This window comes from Oncorhynchus kisutch, linkage group LG13, assembly GCF_002021735.2.
Source record: "Oncorhynchus kisutch isolate 150728-3 linkage group LG13, Okis_V2, whole genome shotgun sequence".
Classification (NCBI taxonomy): Eukaryota; Metazoa; Chordata; class Actinopteri; order Salmoniformes; family Salmonidae; genus Oncorhynchus; species Oncorhynchus kisutch.
Genome location: NC_034186.2, coordinates 24,048,586 through 24,068,855, shown reverse-complemented (window position 1 = coordinate 24,068,855; position 20,270 = coordinate 24,048,586). Strand labels below are relative to the sequence as shown.

At 39.9% G+C, this 20,270-nt stretch overlaps 1 protein-coding gene across 1 annotated transcript; it reads left to right on the top strand.

Moving 5' to 3' along the window:
* The first annotated feature begins 6,551 nt into the window (after window positions 1-6,551).
* rgs4 (regulator of G protein signaling 4) lies at window positions 6,552-16,906 on the top strand. Its single transcript, XM_020497600.2, has 5 exons — window positions 6,552-6,724; window positions 7,068-7,166; window positions 11,063-11,124; window positions 14,776-14,939; window positions 15,402-16,906. The coding sequence occupies exons 1-5, from the start codon at window positions 6,681-6,683 to the stop codon at window positions 15,639-15,641; spliced, it is 609 nt and encodes a 202-aa protein (XP_020353189.1). The 5' UTR covers window positions 6,552-6,680; the 3' UTR covers window positions 15,642-16,906.
* Window positions 16,907-20,270: the final 3,364 nt, after the last annotated feature.

Below are 20,270 nucleotides of genomic sequence, written 5' to 3'. Positions count from 1 at the left end.
CAGGATGGGAAGTTGGTGTTTGAAGATATCCCTCTAGTGGTGTGGGGGCTGTGCTTTGGTTAAGTGGGTGGGATTATATCCTGCCTGTTTGGCCCTGTCCGAGGGTATCGTCGGATGGGGCCATAGTGTCTCCCGGCCCCTCCTGTCTCAGCCTCCAGTATTTAAGCTGCAGTAGTTTGTGTCGGGGGGCTAGGGTCATTCTGTTATATCTGGAGTATTTCTCCTGTCCTTTCCGGTGTTCTGTGTGAATTTAAGTATGCTCTCTCTAATTCTCTCTCTCTCTTTTTCTTTCTTTCTTTCTTTCTTTCTTTCTTTCTTTCTTTCTTTCTCGGAGGACCTGAGCCCTAGGACCATGCCTCAGGACTACCTGGCACGATGACTCCTTGCTGTCCCCAGTCCACCTGGCCGTGCTGCTGCTCCAGTTTCAACTGTTTTGCCTGCGGCTATGGAACGCTGACCTGTTCACCGGATGTTCAACTCTCTAGAGACATCACGAGCGGTAGAGATACTCTGAATGATTGGCTATGAAAAGCCAATGGACATTTACTCCTGAGGTGCTGACCTGTTGCACCCTCAACCACTGTGATTATTATTATTTGACCCTGCTGGTCATCTATGAACATTTGAACATCTTGGCCATGTTCTGTTATAATCTCCACCTGGCACAGCCAGAAGAGTACTGGCCACCCCTCATAGCCTGGTTCCTCACTATGTTTCTTCCTAGGTTCTGACCTTTCTAGGGAGTTTTTCCTAGCCACCGTGCTTCTACACCTGCATTGCTTGCCGTTTGGGGTTTTAGGCTGGGTTTCTGTACAGCACTTTGACATCAATTGATGTAAGAAGGGCTATATAAATTCATTTGATTGATTGATTGATGGTCTCGACCCCACCCTGTGCAACTGGGTCCAGGACTTCCTGACAGGCTGCCCCCAGGTGGTGAAGGTAGGAAACAACATCTCCACTCTGGATCCTCAACACTGATCCCCCACAAGGGTAAGTTCTCAGCCCTTTCCTGTACTCCTTGTTCCCCCACCCCTGCATGGCCATGCACGCCTCCAACTCAATCATCAAGTTTGCAGACGACACTACAGTGGAAGGTTTGATTTCCAACAATGATGAGACAGCCTACAGGGAGGAGGTGAGTACCCTCGGAGTGTGGTGTCAGGAAAATAACCTCTCACTCAATGTCAGCAAAACAAAATAAATGATATTGGACTTCACGTGTTTGCTCTGGTAAGCCAATGACAAGTTGAACAAATTGAAGTGTTTTCTTCCCAGGTGTTATTGCTGGGATTTGAGGTAACAGGACCTGGTCCGTTAAAATGAAAAAGTACAAAGTGTAAGGTGTTAAGGCTGTTTTAAAAGATGTTTAAAATTATTTGAAGACAAAAAGGCAATTCTGATTGTTAAATTGTGTTTTGGAAATTAAGATAGACATGGTTTAAAAAAGTAGTGGTAATATTTCATTCAGAACAGACATTTGTAAGTGGCTTAACGTACCCTGTTCAGCAGATCAACTTACAACTCACACCAAGTTGTGCCAAGAGACCATTTTTTTGGGCAAGCTATGTTTTAAAAACTGTTAACATGAATTCTGAATTATTCCACAGATACACAACAACCTAAAATATTTGTAGATATATCTTTGTTAAAAATAATACTATATTTCCCTTGATGGAGTGATGCTGAATGTAAAAAAATGGTCAACTTACCTCACTCTCCCCTACAGGACAGAGACACCATGTCAAACTATTCCTGGAGGAGATTTCATGCAACACAAGCACCCCAGTGGCTCTCTTACAGAATATGTTCATTTTCCATCCATTGAGGAAAGGCCTTAATGGTTATATATGATTCACATCAGTAAGTTAATTCATGTTGTTAATAGTATATAATAGTTTCATTTATATTCAACATTTTATGTAAATGTTTAACTATCAACGAGGACTGTTCTGATGTTTCTGTTGAAAGCAAAGAAAATCAAAGGAACTCTGAAATGTAGTTAATGAAAAGCTATGACGAATGTGGTTAAAAATGGGGACCAAACTTGGTGGCTAAATTTAGAGTGTCCAAAAAATCTGGTGTGTTCTACTCTTAAAAGTGATTATCCATCAGTCATTGGGAGCTGTAGCCCAGGAGTAATCCAACTTGAATAGAACGTCCATGCACTAAGAGGGACTGGAGGAGTGACTGAAGCCTAATAAAACCTATTATCACACACCTCAGTGATAGAGAGTGGCTACAGACTTCTAAAAGATTCAGCCTGGATAGATTCTGGCCAGGTGTTTGTCCATACAATGTATTTGTTACAGACTCCAGCCCCAGCCCACCTCCATAGCCCTCCACACCGCCGGCCCCAGCCTCAGCCTCCAACCCACCTTCCTCAGCCCCACCCCACCATGCCTCAGATGAAAGAGGAGAAGCCGGTCACTCAGCGGCATCTGGTCTGATATCCATCTCTTGCCCTGTGCTGTGCTGCACGTAGCCTCACAGCTGTTGATAACACATTCACCAATGACTGACAAGATGACTAAACAATGTGCACATGTGCCCCCTCCCCACCCCAGACTGGCTACCTGTCTACGGGTCAGTTGATTAAGCGAAGAAAGGCTTGCTTGTTAGTTTTGTCAGAACATTTGAGTTCCAAGTGTGTAACGTCAGGACAACAGTCTAATCAGGGGTTTCGTTCTTTCTCATTCGTTCATGTTTTGAAAATGTAATGACGAAGTTAGTTAGTCAGTCAGTCCGTCAGTTGAAAATAATATCAGTCAAATAAACTACAGTATGTAGGATGCAGAACAGGGTAGCATGAATATTTTGACATGTCAGTTATGATTATGAGTTATAGTCTGGACACAGAAAAGCAGGCATCTCTGTCTCCTCTGCTTCTTTTAATCACACTGATTGATCATGCACAGACAAATCAAATCCAATAAAATATTATTTGTCACGTGTTGTAAAAAACAGGTCTTGACTGATAGTGAAATGCTTACTTACAGGCTTACTTACAAGCCTTTCCAACAAAGCACAGAGAAAGAAAATGGAGAAATAATAGAAAAGTAAAGCAAGTAATAAAAAAATGAAAACAAGCTAGTGTTCTGTTAATGACCATTTTGTGAAAGCAAGTGTAACCAGCATCACAATGTCCCTTAACAGATTTGCTTTCTTACTCACAAGCCCACACTGGGCCTTGATCTTGTGGCTTTTGTCTTTCAAACACATATGACTGGCACTCTTGAAACACATTAGTCAGCTGCACCACCGAGAAGTTAGTAATTTGATGGCTCTGGTCGGGGTACTTCAACCTGAGGAGTGAATTTAACTAACTCACCTCGGTTACTTTTAATTCAAATCAAATTGATTCATAAAGCCCTTCTTACATCTGCTGATATCTCAACGTTTTCTGATTGATGCCATCAGAAAATAATTTACAGCAATCAGCCACATAACAGTTTCACTGCATTACATTTCCTCCACACGCTGCTATGCTCTGGGCAGCCATCCAGAGTTGAAATACCTATGCCGGCTAAACAGGTATACAGAGATGCAGTATGTGTGTGTGATTCTGCTACCCTGCATGCAGTGGTAGAAAAAGTACCCAATTATCATACTTGAGTAAAAGTAAAGAATAGAAAATGAGTCAAGTAAAAGTGAGTCATCCACTAAAATAATAATTGAGTAAAAGTCTAAAAGTATCAAAAGTAAATGTAAGTGCTAAAATATACTTAAGTATCAAAGTAAAAATACAAATAATTTCAAATTCGTTATATTAAGCAAATCAGATGGAGCCATATTATTGTTTTTTTTATTTACAGAAAGCCAGGGACACACTCCAACACTGACACATAATTTACAAACAAAGCATGTGAGTTTAGTGAGTCCGCCAGATCAGATGCAGTATGGCTGACCGGGGATGTTGTCTTGATATGTGTGTGAACTGGACCATTTTCCTGTCCTGCTAAGCATTCAAAATGTAACGAGTACGGTTGAGTGTCAGGGAAAATGTATGGAGTAAAAAGTAAATTATTTTCCTTAGAAATGTAGTGAAGTAAAAGTTGTTAAAAATATACCCCCAAAAACTACTTACGTACTACTTAAGGTATTTTTATTTAAGTACACCACTGCCTGCATGTACAGTGCCTTGCGGCCCCCTTGAACTTTGCAACCTTTTGCCACATTTCAGGCTTCAAACATAAAGATATAAAACTGTATTTTTTTGTGAAGAATCAACAACAAGTGGGACACAATCATGAAGTGGAACAACATTTATTGGATATTTCAAACTTTTTTAACAAATCAAAAACTGAAAAATTGGGCGTGCAAAATTATTCAGCCCCTTTACTTTCAGTGCAGCAAACTCTCTCCAGAAGTTCAGTGAGGATCTCTGAATGATCCAATGTTGACCTAAATGACTAATGATGATAAATACAATCCACCTGTGTGTAATCAAGTCTCCGTATAAATGCACCTGCACTGTGATAGTCTCAGAGGTCCGTTAAAAGCGCAGAGAGCATCATGAAGAACAAGGAACACACCAGGCAGGTCCGAGATACTGTTGTGAAGAAGTTTAAAGCCGGATTTGGATACAAAAAGATTTCCCAAGCTTTAAACATCCCAAGGAGCACTGTGCAAGCGATAATATTGAAATGGAAGGAGTATCAGACCACTGCAAATCTACCAAGACCTGGCCGTCCCTCTAAACTTTCAGCTCATACAAGGAGAAGACTGATCAGAGATGCAGCCAAGAGGCCCATGATCACTCTGGGTGAACTGCAGAGATCTACAGCTGAGGTGGGAGACTCTGTCCATAGGACAACAATCAGTCGTATATTGCACAAATCTGGCCTTTATGGAAGAGTGGCAAGAAGAAAGCCATTTCTTAAAGATATCCATAAAAAGTGTTGTTTAAAGTTTGCCACAAGCCACCTGGGAGACACACCAAACATGTGGAAGAAGGTGCTCTGGTCAGATGAAACCAAAATTGAACTTTTTGGCAACAATGCAAAACGTTATGTTTGGCGTAAAAGCAACACAGCTCATCACCCTGAACACACCATCCCCACTGTCAAACATGGTGGTGGCAGCATCATGGGTTGGGCCTGCTTTTCTTCAGCAGGGACAGGGAAGATTGTTGGAGCCAAATACAGGACCATTCTGGAAGAAAACCTGATGGAGTCTGCAAAAGACCTGAGACTGGGACGGAGATTTGTCTTCCAACAAGACAATGATCCAAAACATAAAGCAACATCTACAATGGAATGGTTCAAAAATAAACATATCCAGGTGTTAGAATGGCCAAGTCAAAGTCCAGACCTGAATCCAATCGAGAATCTGTGGAAAGAACTGAAAACTGCTGTTCACAAATGCTCTCCATCCAACCTCACTGAGCTCGAGCTGTTTTGCAAGGAGGAATGGGAAAAAATTCAGTCTCTCGATGTGCAAAACTGATAGAGACATATCCCAAGCGACTTACAGCTGTAATCGCAGCAAAAGGTGGCGCTACAAAGTATTAACTTAAGGGGGCTGAATAATTTTGCACGCCCAATTTTTCAGTTTTTGATTTGTTAAAAAAGTTTGAAATATCCAATAAATGTCGTTCCACTTCATGATTGTGTCCCACTTGTTGTTGATTCTTCACAAAAAAACTACAGTTTTATATCTTTATGTTTGAAGCCTGAAATGTGGCAAAAGGTCGCAAAGTTCAAGGGGGCCGAATACTTTCGCAAGGCACTATAGATCAAAGGATGCTCAGTTTGGGCCGTTGATGAAAGGAGAGGCTGAGGGAATGTTCTGGGGATGTGGAGTTTGAAATGAGGGGAGTTGATGATGATGTCAATGCCATGTCAATGGACCTTTTTGTAACAGAGGTGGTTTGGTGAACCACGCTCGCATAAGGATTATCCTAGCCTGAGACCTGAAGATTTGTGCTATCTCTCTGAACTATTACCTAGACTTTAGCTCAGCAGGCTAACACAGTCTAGTGGTTTGCAAACGACACAGGTTCAATCCGAGCCATTCATACCTTGTCCTTATGCATCATGTGCACGCACAAATGTGTAAGTAAATACAATGTTGACTCAATCAATGCAACCAAAGCGAGAGCCACTATAAGCTAGTATGTCAACACCATCCACAAGCCACTGATCCAAAACATTGAGAAGAGCACACGATAATCCAAGGTGGCAAAAGCAATATTGGACAAATCGTATTGGCAAATAAAGAAAGTATTTGTACATCTTTGGCTTCTTTACAAGAACATAATTACCCTAAATCGTTCAAAAGAGGGAGGGCAATGGAAATCACCTTCTGTTTCTGTTACCCACTTCAGTGGGTACAACAATCAGCCACATAACAGTTTCCATGCATTACATTTCCTCCACACGCTGCTATGCCCACTTCAGTGGGTAACAGGCAGTCACTGACAAATACCGGCTCATATTATTTCCCCCCTTTGAGAGAATTGATTGAGCATACTTAGCCCAGTGAGGGCTGTGATTGGCTCTCCGTCTGTATGTGAGCACTGTGGCTGTATAAAACCCCAACTGTGGGAGATTTCACCAAGACACAGCATACCACTGAAACACTGTGAGGACTAACAGTCATACTATTACAGACTTCTCCTCTTAACTCCAAACCACTGCAAATAATTATCCTAGATTTGGATTGAGCAAACATACAACATGTGTAAGGGATTAGCAACACTGCCAGCAACCTGCTTAAAAAGGTAAGATGGTTATTCTAATTTGTTAGCATGTTGTTGTAGATCACTATCAACGTGTATGGAAGAGGATGAATGCAACAGTAACAGTTGGAAAATGCTTGGTTTAAAATTTGATGCAACAAAAGTAATGCAACATGTCATGTGAGATTCTAACAATTGAAAGGTGTCATGTCTGTGCTGCAATGGGATATTTTCAGACTGTAATATATGTTGAATATGAGCCTTGTGTGCCAGGCATCTTGGTTCTGTTATATAGTAAGTGCATTACATATAATAGGACACACGACTGTGAGATGTTTTAATACATTCTGTAGCCAAACACTACCCACTCTCTCTCCTCCCTCAGTGCCAAAGACATCAAACACAAGATTGGCTTTCTGCTCCAGAAGCCTGAGTTTCCAACAGACCAGAAACAGGTCAAAGAGAAGACGACCGCTGTCAAGAGGTGAGTGTACAGGAGAATAGTGACACTTTGAATGTATTGATTTATTTATAATTTATTTATAAAGGACATCTCTTTGAGATTAAGGATCTATTTTACCAGGGAGACCTGTTAAATGTGAGCAGCAAATAAACACTTGATACTCATTATCATACAGACAGAATAAAAATATAAACACAGCATGTAAAGTGTTGGTCCCATGTTTCGTGAGCTGAAATAAAAGATCCCAGAAATGTTCCTAAAGCACAAAAAGCTGATTTCCCTCAAATGTTGTGCACAAATTTGTTTACATCCCTGTTAGTGAGCATTTCTCCTTTGCCAAGATAATCCATCTACCTGACAGGTGTGGCATATCAAGAAGCTGATTAAACAACATGATCAATACACAGGTGCACCTTGTGATAGGGATAAAAAAGGCCACTCTAAAATGTGCAGTTTTGTCACACAACACAATGCCACAGATGTCTGAAGTTGAGGGAACATGCAATTGTGATGATGACTGCAGGAATGTCCACCTGTTGCCAGAGAATTTTATGTTAATTTCTCTACCATAAGTCGCGACCAACGTCATTTTGGAGAATTTGGCAGTAAGTCCAACCGGCCTCACAACCGCAGGCAACGTGTAACCACACCAGCCCAGGACCTCCACATCTGGCTCATTCACCTGCAAGATCGTCTGAGACCAGCCACCCGGACAGCTGATGAAACTGAGGAGTATTTCTGTCTGTAATAAAGCACTTTTGTGTGGGAAAAACTATTTCTGATTCGCTAGGCCTGAATCCCCAGTGGGTGGGCCTATACCTTCCCACCCATGTCTGTGCCCCTGCCCAGTCATGTGAAAACCATAGATTAGGGCCAAATTAATTTATTGCAATTGACTAATTTCCTTATATGAGCTGTAACTCAGTAAAATCGTTGAAATTGTTGCAAGTTGCGTTTATATATCATAGATAAAATAGCCTTCAGACTCCATTAAATTAATTTATCACGCCATGGGGAATAATGCTCTCAAGGCAATACCCATTGCACATGTGGGTAAATAGGTTTTAATGCAGTTCTACACCTAGTTTTGATTTACATTTGGTTAAGTTGTCAACTCACATGAATTCAACATGAAATAAACAAAACATGTCACCATGTTTATGTATTTAGGTGAAAGGTTGGGTGAAAAAAAAGACAAAATTCCCTTACCTTAATGATGTTTTGCAAATCCAATCAGCTTTCAACGTTGATTCAACATCATCACATTTATATTTTGTTGTTGAAATGACGTGGAAACAAAGTTGATTCGACCAACTTTTGCATCTGTTTAGCATCTGTTGTCCCTAAACTAGTTAGCATAGACAATATCCAGCCTGACATTTGATTTCATTAGCACTAAATCAAATCAATGCCCTCATGATGAGAAAAAATGAACACAACCCCTTAATTGCAACCTCACAGTTTGCATTAATATTGACCAACTTTGCTTATCTGATTGTAGCCAATATAGGTGAACTCATTTTACTTAGAGATCAAAAATGTAAATGGTACTTTCAGTAAAGAAAAATATTTTAATATAACGCATTCTGTCATTGCATTTGCCTAGTCGCATACAGTTCAGCAGAAGCATTTTTAGGATTTACACATGTAGTGGGAAGATCTTAGGCCTACAAGACAGGAGACATTATCATAATATTTTTTAATACTACACAAGTTATCAAAATGAGTGGCACTCTGACACTGTCCAACAGATAAATATAAACGCATCTTAGGCTAAGTTCTTTGTTGAAAATAGGATCCTACGATTCTAAGATGAATTTAGCCTTTTAGATTTTGAGATACCAGACCTTGACCTGGCCCAGGGCCAATAAAAAGGGAAACATGTATAAAAAAATGTAACCGAAATATCAGATTAACATAAGTATTCAGAGACTTTACTCAATACTTTGTTGAAGCACATTTGGCAGAAATTACAGCCACGAGTCCTCTTGGGTATGACGCTACAAGGTTGGCATACCTGTATTTGGGGAGTTTCTCCCATTCTTCTCTGCAGATCTTCTCAAGCTCTGTCAGGTTGGATGGGAGCGTCACTGCACTGTTTTTCAGCTCTCTCCAGAGATGTTTGATCGAGTTCAAGACCGGGCTCTGGCTGGGCCACTCAAGGGCATTCAGGGACTCGTCCCGAAGCCACTCTTAAGTTGTCTTGGCTGTGTGCTTAGGGTCGTTGTTACTGATGTTTTCATGTGGTTTTATGTTCTGAGAAGAGTATTTAAATTGAACCATGAGGAAACCTGTAGGAAACATTATTCTGAAGTACTGATATCCACACAGAAGAACGTTGCTTCTTAACGTTCTCTGAATGTTCTGAGAACATGACTTTAAATAGGACCATGAGGAAACCTGTAGGAAATGTTATGGGAAGGTTGTATGCAAAATAACCATAGGACAACCCCGCTCTGAGAACATATGGTTCTCAAAATGTTATGTGCTAGCTGCTATAGATAATATTTTTATGTCCGCAACGCAACAATCTGTTCGATATTTGGCATTTTTTCTTCCCAAATTCAGTGTGATTAGACAGGAGTAATTATATAATTTTGGAAACATTATTTACATTTATAAGGGGGTGCATTATAAGGACTCCTCCTGCTCAGTATTATTCCGTTTCTCCAAACAAACATTTCTAAGTTGCTCCAAACTTTACATTTAGATGGTTAAGGGTTAAGGTTTTGGATAGGGTTAAAACAATTAGTTCATGGACTCATTCCGAATGGTTAAGGTAAGGGTCCAGAGTCATGGGATTACGCCCATCCACTTGATGGTAATAGCGTTCACTGTTGCCCCTAGTTGCCGGTTTTGAAGGCATTTTCCGACGTCCTCAGAACATGGATAGATGTCCAATTTCGAAGTCTCTCTTGAGCGATCTGCCTGATAATGTTATAAAATGGTTGGTAACGTATTAGCTCAAAGAGTTGTATAATATTATAAAATGTTGGTTACTCATTAGCTCAAAGAGGTGTATAATTAAGCAAAAAGGCCAGAGGGGGTGTGATATGGCCAATATACCACAGCTAAGGGCTATGCACGACGCAACGCGGAGTACCTGGATACAGCCCTTAGACGTGGCTTATTTGCCATATACCACAAACCCCCGAGTTGCATTATTGCTATTATAAACTGGTTACCAACGTAATTAAGGCAGTAAAAATACATATTTAGTCATACCCGTGGTATATGGTCTATTATAAACTAGGTGGTTTGAGCACTGAATGCTGATTGGCTGACAGCAATGGCATATCAGATTGTACGACAAAAAAAAAAGTATTTATACTGCTCTAATTATGTTGGTAACCAGTTTATAATAGCAATAAGGCACCTCAGGGTTTGTGGTATATGGCCAATATACCACGGCTAAGGGTTGTGTCTAAGCACTCCGTGATGCGTTGTGCGTAAGAACAGCACTTAGCAATGGTATATTGGCCAAATACTACACCCCCCCGTGCCTTATTGCTTAAATATACCACAGCTTTCAGCCAATAAGCATTCAGTGCTCGAACCACACAGTTTATAATGTTATAAAAGGGTTACTCATTAGCTCAAATAGGTGAGTAATGTAAATAAGTGGTTGGTTACTCAATAGCTTGAAGAGGTGCATCTGGTGTGGCTGATGCTCATGGAAAATACAGTAGTCAATATAGTAGTCAAATACAGTATGTCCTGTTGTAAAGAACATTATGTAAGATGGTAGATATGACATCTACTGGTAGGCTATCATTAAAATAGAGGTCATCAGCAATATGCAGGTTAAGAACTGTGGGATATCACACAAGAGATGAACTGAAATATTAATAATATTATCGTTTCTCCCAGTAATACAGGTGTACAGTATAATAATTATGTTATTTCTCTGGTTTTAGAGTTTCACCTGCTGATGTGGAGAAATGGAAGCTGTCCTTCAACAACCTGATGAATTGTGAAAGTGAGTTTCTTACAAATCAAAGCAACATCTTTAGAATACTGTAGGATTGGGGAGTCGATCTTGCTCAAATGTTATGGTGGTTTACAGAATTGAAAAGATGTATTGATTTTGAATTTAATTGAGTCTTGTGTTGAATTCCTGAATCTCTGACAAAACTCTACCATGACCTATTATCAAGCCAGACCACGGAACAACATTTCTTCAAAACCTGAGTGACATTTGTATCTCCCTCACCCCCTCTCCTCCTGTCTCTCCGACCCCAATTCAATTCAATTCAATTCAATGGGCTTTATCACTCTCTGGGTTTCTGTTTAAAGACTGATGTCATGATGCCTGTGTGGTCTGTAGGGTACTTTTGGCTTTAGCTGTGTATAGTTGGGGACTTCAGCCAGCTCTCAGGATACGTTTTCATGCTCTGGACGTGTGCTATGTGTCTAGAGGGTATGCTGGGTAGCCCCTAGACGCCTGCTGCTCTGCTCCCTCCCTGTGTGTGTGTGATGCACAGGATGAACCATAACTCTCAGTCCCCGCGGTTATATCCACGCGGCGGGAGGGTTTAGGGTAATTCAAAATTGTGTGGATGAAGGGCGGGTGGCTGGTGGTCAAGTTGAATCAATGGAAAACAATGCATACACAAAATCCATAAATGTAAATTCTTGTGAAATTCATATCTATAGGCTACATTTTTTCATTATATGTTATCTGGCATTAGTGCCTAACTGTACACATGTCAAATACACACCAATTGACAAATGCTTTTGGGAACTTGGGATGAAAAGGTTAACGACGATACACTCAGACAAAAATAAAAATGTTGGATTTTTATTAAATAAGAGGAATGCTGTGAAATGGAGAGTTGACTTGAAATTAAAGAGAAGGGAGGGACTGAACAGCAATGTTTGGGAAAATTTGATGAAAAGAGGATGATAGTGCTGACTAATTTTGAAGTTTTGATGCGCAACAGTCCGGGACCAGAAGTAATTTTGGGTGCATTTCAGCTGAAACTGATAGCAGATGCTACTGTAAGAACACACGAAGTGAAACAAAACAATGTATTGGGTAAGTATGACTCCTTCCACTACATTCTGATCGAAGACCATCAAAGGTAAGGGAATATGTTGTAATTTTGTATTTCTGTTGACTCCAACATAGCGGAGAATGGGGGGGGGGGGGGTGCCCTTGGGGAACGTTTAGCGTGAACAAGTTAACAAACTATAGTTTTGGCAAGTCGGTTAGGACATCTACTTTGTGCATGACACAAGTAATTTTTCCAACAATTGTTTACAGACAGATTATTTAATTTATAATTCACTGTATCACAATTCCAGTGGGTCAGACGTTTACGTACCGTAGTGTTGACTGTGCCTTTTAAACAGCTTGGAAAATTCCAGAAAATTATGTCATGGCTTTAGAAGCTTCTGATAGGCTAATTGACATTATCTGAATCAATTGGAGGTGTACCTGTGGATGTATTTCAAGGCCTAGCTTCAACTCAGTGACTCTTTGCTTGACATCATGGGAAAATCAAAAGAAATCAGTTAAGACCTCAGAAAAAATATATAGACCTCCACAAGTCTGGTTCAATTTCCAAGCGCCTGAAGGTACCACGTACATCTGTACAAACAATAGTATGCAAGCATAAACTCCATGAGACCATGCAGCCGTCGTACCGCTCAGGAAGGAGATGCGTTCTGTCTCCTAGAGATGAATGTACTTTGGTGCGAAAAGTGTAAATCAATCCCAGAACAACAGCAAAGGACCTTGTGAAAATGATGGAGGAAAACATGTACAAAAGTATCTATATCCACAGTAAAATGAGTCCTATATCGACATAACTAGAAAGGCCGCTCAGCAAGGAAGAAGCCACTCCTCCAAAACTGCCATAAAAAAGCCAGATTACGGTTTGAAAATGCACATGAGGACAAAGATCGTACTTTTTGGAGAAATGTCCTCTGGTCTGATGAAACAAAAATGAAACCGTTTTGGCCATAATGACCATCGTTCTGTTTGGAGGATAAAGGGGCAAGCCGAAGAACACCATCCCAACCCTGAAGCACGGGGGTGGCAGCATCATGTTTTGGGGGTGCTTTGCTGCAGGAGGGACTGGTGCACTTCACAAAATCGATGGCTTCATGAGGGAGGAAAATTATGTGGATATATTGAAGCAACATCAAGACATCAGTCAGGAAGTTAAAGCTTGGTCTCAAATGGGTCTTCCAAATGGACAATGACCCCATGCATACTTCCAAAGTTGTGGCAAAATGGCTTAAGGACAACAAAGTCAAGGTATTGGAGTGGCCATCACAAAGCCATGACCTCAATCCTATAGAACATTTGTGGGCAGAACTGATAAAGTGTGTGCGAGCAAGGAGGCCTACACACCTGACTCAGTTTCACCAGCTCTGTCAGGAGGAATGGGCCAAAAATCAACCAACTTATTGTGGGAAGCTTGTGGAAGGCTACCCGAAATGTTTGACCCAAGTTAAACAATTTAAAGGCAATGCGACCCAATACTAAATGAGTGTATGTAAACTTCTGACCCACTGGGAATGTGATGAAAGAAATAAAAGCTGAAATAAATCATTCTCTCTACTATTATTCTGATATTTCACATTCTTAAAATAAAGTGGTGATTCTAACTGACCTAAGACAGGGCATTTTATTTGGATTAAACATCAGGAATTGTGAAAAACTGAGTTTAAATGTATTCGGCTAAGGTGTAGTTAAACTTCCGACTTCTACTGTATATTCTGGTGGTTGGGTTATTAGCAGTTGCTGGTGAACAAACAGTGTGTGTGTGTGTGTGTGTGTGTGTGTGTGTGTGTCTGTGTGTGTTGGCAGTCCCTGTGGTGTCAGGCTGTGTGTGGGGACACCATATATAATTTGTATATGTCCAGCACCCATTTCGTATTATATGTTACTCATTACAATATGTTTCGAATTTGCAAAACTTACTATATGTTGCGAATGAGCAAAATGTATGATATGTTATGAATTCCAACTAGATTGCTAACGTTAGTTAGCTGGCTAACGTCAGCTAGTCTAGAGGTTAGGGTTAGAGGTTAGGGTTAAGTTCAGGAGTTAGATTAAAGGTTAGGGTTAGGGCAAGGGTTAGCTAACATGATAAGTAGTTGAAAAGTAGCTATAAAGTAGTAAGTAGTTGAAAAGATGTTAATTAGCTAAAATGATCCGTGATGAGATTTGAACTCACAACCTTTGGGTTGCTAGATGTTTGCCTGAAATGTCTACCCATCCACCACAACCAACCACCATACTTTTGTTTTTGCCATCTGTCTTATGTAACCATACCAAACTTATCGTAGTTTTTACTTTTACTATGTTACGTCTAGTCTGAGACCAGGCTGGGACACAGAGCAGGAGCAACGCCTCCTGAGAACCATCCAGGCCTTGACCTCCACCACTGCCTCCCTACAGAGGGATGCTCTCTCTCTCTCTCTCTCAAAAAAAACCCACCCCCTACCTTCTAATAGAGAAAAGCAGTTAGGATAGTTTAATAGTGTATGGTTTCATATCGAACACTCAACCCAGCACCCTGGAAATTTCTCTGGATGTTACACATGCTAAGTAAGAGGATCTGAGACTGACCTAATCTAACCTCGTTCTCTATTTGTTTGTCTGTCTGTCTATCAGGTGGTCGTACAGTGTTCACTGCGTTCCTGAAGTCAGAGCTCAGCCAGGAGAACTTGGAATTCTGGAACGCTTGCGAGGAATACAAAAAGTCTTCCCCAAACAAGATGGCGGCCAAAGCTAAAGAGATCTACGAACAGTACATTGAGGCAGACTCTCCAAATGAGGTCAAATGGGAATAATGATTGGCATGTTTATGACTTTTTAATTATTATATTTCATTATTTAACCAGACAAGACAGAATAAATTCTTATTTACAGTGACGGCCTGAACATATGCAAATATTATGTTAACAAGAGCAACACAACCTATACCAACTGAGAGCCACTCTCAAAAGATGGTTTAAACTATAATTTTTATAGCATCATATCATTTTGATTTCTACGAATTTGAGTGGTTACATTTCTCCATCCCCACCCATCCCTCAACAAAGCACGCTTTGTTATTGTTTCAACTGAGGATTTCCCCTTCAATGAGTCCCCCCTTTTGAAAAACACCTGTAGTTTTTCCTTTGGGATTGTCCTTTTGGATTTTATAGCACTTTTGGTGGCACATTTTGTTGATACAGTACCCATGTTTTATTGCATTACTTATACAGTGTATATCTCTTTTTCCCTCTCCCTATCAGGTGAACCTGGACTCAGCAACGCGAGAGGAGACCAGACAGAACCTGTCTATTGCCGGCTTATCCTGTTTCAATGACGCCCAGCAGAAGATCTTCAATTTGATGGAGAAAGACTCATACAGAAGGTTCCTCCACTCCAAACTGATCCAGGATCTGTCCCTGTTGAGCACCACCACCTCACTCTGTGCACTGAAGAAGATAGGAGGAAAAATAGGTTGTTCTGAGAACAGATGTGGTGCATAGATGGAGAGAGAAACAAGGACGGATTGAAGAATGTGTAAAATTTTGTCAATCTGTGAGGGAAAGAGCAGGTAGTCTTGAAGAGAAAACATTATTATGAGTGGGTGGGGTTTTATTTTTTCTGTCCATTGTTCCAGATAACTATTTCAACACGCATCACAAATAGATTTTGAGACGAGGGGACGATTGGAGAGGGAGAGAACTGTCAGAGTTATTTTTCTGGAGAAATATGCTCCTGAAAGGATGTTCCATTCTCTTATTTTCATTGTTGTGCGAGGGTCTGCTTTCTTTACACTGACTATCTTCCAGACTATCTTCTAAAAATATTCAAATGGTTCAAACAAGCATTTAGGTATTTCACCCTGGTTAGTTCCCTGTGTTCTCTCTGTCTGGTTTTAATCAAGGGCTCCATGCTAAGTCATGCTTAAACACCAATAATGAAAATGCACTTCTTCAAACTGAGTGTTAAATTAGATTATAGTTTCTGAATGGATTGGTGTTAAAAACTTATTTCACCTTACTGTTGTTTGTTTGACTATGTTTTTCTGTCTTTACTTTACCTGTGGCCAGTTCATGCACTGTTAAGGTGTAACTCACTGGCCTTCTGTTAACCTGACAACAAAGTCATGACTAGGTGATGTTTTGATTCACAACACAGGGAGAAACAATCTGGAATTACTTCTCTATCCACCCCTAACACACACAGAGACACACACACACTCCCATTTGAGCAATTCAGCGACTTGCTTCAGCTGATACTTTCCTGATGTGCTTATGAAGTAAACATATTGATACTTTATCATTATATGGTTATTGGTAATGCTATTGATATCATTATATGGTTATTGGTAATGCTATTGATATCATTATATGGTTATTGGTAAAGCTATTGATATCATTATATGGCTATTGGTAAAGCTATTGATATCATTATATGGTTATTGTTAAAGCTATTGATACTGTATCATTATATGGTTATTGGTAATGATATTGATATCATTATATGGTTATTGGTAAAGCTATTGATATCATTATATGGTTATTGGTAAAGCTATTGATACTGTATCATTATATGGTTATTGGTAATGATATTGGTATCATTATAGGGTTCTGTAAGTTTTGTTAAAACATTACTCCTACTCGCCTCCAATGATGATGGCTACATATTTATTATACAATGTAATAATCATCTTCATATTTATTTTCTTGTGGTTTTCTTGACACGTTTATTCATCATTTATTTGTGAATAAAACAATGCATCAACAGAGATGGTTACTTATTTTCATACATTTATCCAAATGAACGAAAGGCCAATATTGTAAAATGTACCATTTTCGAAAACATACATATCCTAATTTCAGCACACTAGCTGTACATATTCTATTTAAGGCAATATGCAGTTTCCTACGACCATGTAGTCCAATCATTCCATTGCCCTGTATAAACTGAATACATCACCACAAAAAAATTCTGATTTAATTAGTTCATTTGTTGATAAACAGAGAAACGGGATGACAGAGAGTTACACAGACACTAGATTAAACTACTTGAAACTATGGACTGCTCTCAGTATAAATATTGATTTTACCTCCCACGGTATAGGTCACAGTGCCAGTGACAGAAGATATGCTCCAGTACACACTATTCCAACTAGTTTATTACCACAGACTGCAGCTTTAATGTGGAAAAGACAGTATTTACATACATACAACTTGGCATAAGAGTTGGTCAAAAATAGAAGAAACAACCATAGAGAAGACTAGGTTCACTCACTCTTTGCTTCTCCCATACGTAGTCTTGACCCGTCCTATAACAAGCCATATTTAGTAAGATAAGGTCTTACGTCAGTGGCCTGATGCAGATCATGTTGATTTAAAGGTTGTTTGTGTGGCTCTGAAAGCACTTGTGGGAGCAGCAACCAAAGAGTGGACATATTTAATTTTTAAAATTTTAATGTTACCTTTCGCACAGCTCTCATGGGTGCCAACAACAGTCAGGGTAATTTGTTTGGCCATTAAAGCTTGTTTATTTAGAACCACACTGAAGACACACTACAAGACTAAAAGTATATGGACACCCCTTCATATTAGTGGATTCGGCTATTTCAGCCACACCTGTTGCTGACAGGTGTATAAAATGGAGCACACAGCCATGCAATCTCCATAATCTTGCTTGATTGGTTGTTAGGCTATAGCTGGTCAAAATGTGGCTACATGAAAATTGCAATACTGTTAATATAACCGTCTGTTAGTGTGGGTTTTCAGTAAATGAATGTCAATCACAAAGGTGCATTTCATCTGCATCTGCATTTCCTGCGGTACAGGAATATTCTCAACAACAAAAGTGTGATCAAATCTGTACCCACTTTCAATCCAATGTTACATAAGTATTCTCTTGGTGAGTCTAAATTCTAACTTTAATTGACAGAATAAGGGAAAATATGTTCAAATATTAGTATAGCCAAGATAGTGTGATCATGTTGCCAACCTGGTTGTAGCAGAAGAATGAGTCTGTACAGATTTAGATAGCTAACTGGTGAGAATGAATCTGGATAGAATAAGCAGAGGAAAATGGGTCTGGCTGATATTTCGAGGTACAGTATAATCGGTAGCCTGAGGTGGTTGTTGGATGATGCAGGAGAAGGCCTGTCACCAATATACTGTCTAACAGAGCTTTTACAAGGGACAACACAGGCGGCCTCGACATGACCTGTGTACAATACATATGTCAGATACTTTCAAATACTTAGAGATATTTAAGGTAGTTTGATTTAGCTGGAGTATGCTCTTTTGGAACTATTCCATTGGTAATTACTGTAAATCTCAGTCAGCTCAAGTATTTGACCCAGGTCTGACTCCAAGAAACATAAAAAGGTTTAAGCTTAGACTTTTACTGAACAATCTGATAGATGTTTGGTATTGACTCTGAGCTCTTTACTGAAAATAAGAGTGAGCCTTCATGGCATCTAGCTGATGAAAAGCGGAGGTCTGCCGTATACGCTATACACAGAGAGCTGCAGATATTGAGCATGTGTGTGTAAAATACCTTATCTTTCAAACAGTCCGTGAAGAACATACTCTCACACACACACAGGGCCGGATTAATGCAGTGGCTTACCGGGTAAGAAGCACATGGGCCCAAAATAATAGTAAAAAAAAACATATTGAAGTTTATACAGCATATTATATTATATATACAGTATACACTACCAGTCAAAAGTTTTAGAACACCTACTCATTCAAGGGTTTTTCTTTATGCCAAGAGTGTGAATTTGAAGAATCAAAAATCCAAAATATATTTTTATTTGTTAAACACTTTTTTGGTTACTACATGATTCCATATGTGTTATTTCATAGTTTGATGTCTTCACTATTATTCTACAGTGTAAAAAATAGTAAACAAAGAAAAACCCTTGAATGAGTAGGTGTGTCCAAACTTTAGACTGGTACTGTATACATACAGTTGAAGTCAGAAGTTTACATTTTTATTTAATTTATTTCACCTTTATTTAACCAGGTAGGCTAGTTGAAAACAAGTTCTCATTTGCAACTGCGACCTGGCCAAGATAAAGCAAAGCAGTGTGACACAGACAACAACACAGTTACACACGGAGTAAACAATAAACAAGCCAATAACACAATAACAAATTAATGACACAGTAGAAAAAATCAAGTATATATACAGTGTGTGTAAAAGGCATGATGAGGTAGGCAATAAATATGCCATAGGGGCGAATAGTTACAATTTAGCAGATTAACATTGGAGTGATAAATGAGCAGATGATGATGTGCAAGTAGAGATACTGGTGTGCAAAAGAGCAGAAAAGTAAATAAAATAAAAACAGAATGGGGATGAGGTAGTTAGATTGGGTGGGCTATTTACAGATGGACTATGTAGAGCTGCAGCGATCGGATAGCTGCTCAGATAGTTGATGTTTAAAGTTGGTGAGGGAAATAAGTCTCAACTTCAGCGATATTTGCAATTCTTTCCAGTCACCGGCAGCAGAGAATTGGAAGGAAAGCCGGCCAAATGAGGTGTTGGCTTTGGGGATGATCAGTGAGATTTACCTGCTGGAACGTGTGCTACAGGTGGGTGTTGTTATCGAGACCAGTGAACTGAGATAAGGCGGAGCTTTACCTAGCATAGACTTATAGATGACCTGGGTCTGGTGATGAATATGTAGCGAGGGCCAGCCGACTAAAGCATACAGGTCGCAGTGGTGGGTGGTATAAGGTGATTTGGTAACAAAACGGATGGCACTGTGATAGACTGTATCCAGTTTGCTGAGTAGAGTGTTGGAAGTTATTTTGTAGATGACATCGCCAAAGTCGAGGATCGGTAGGATAGTCAGTTTTACTAGGGTAAGTTTGGCAGCGTGAGTGAAGGAGGCTTTGTTGCGAAATAGAAAGCCGATTCTAGATTTGATTTTTGATTGGAGATGTTTACTATGAGTCTGGAAGGAGAGTTTACAGTCTAGCCAGACAGCTAGGTATTTATAGTTGTCCACATATTCTAGGTTGGAACCGTCCAGGTTAGTGATGTTAGTCTGGCGGACGGGTGCAGGCTGTGAACGGATGAAAAGCATGCATTTGGTTTTACTAGCGTTTAAGAGCAGTTGGAGGCCACGGAAG

Coding starts and splice junctions, on each gene's coding strand:
- rgs4 (XM_020497600.2), top strand. CDS start 6,681: ATGTGTAAGGGATTAGCAACACTGCCAGCAACCTGCTTAAAAAG. Junction 7,167..11,062: donor AAGACGACCGCTGTCAAGAG/GTGAGTGTACAG, acceptor CTCTGGTTTTAG/AGTTTCACCTGCTGATGTGG. Junction 11,125..14,775: donor CAACCTGATGAATTGTGAAA/GTGAGTTTCTTA, acceptor TCTGTCTATCAG/GTGGTCGTACAGTGTTCACT.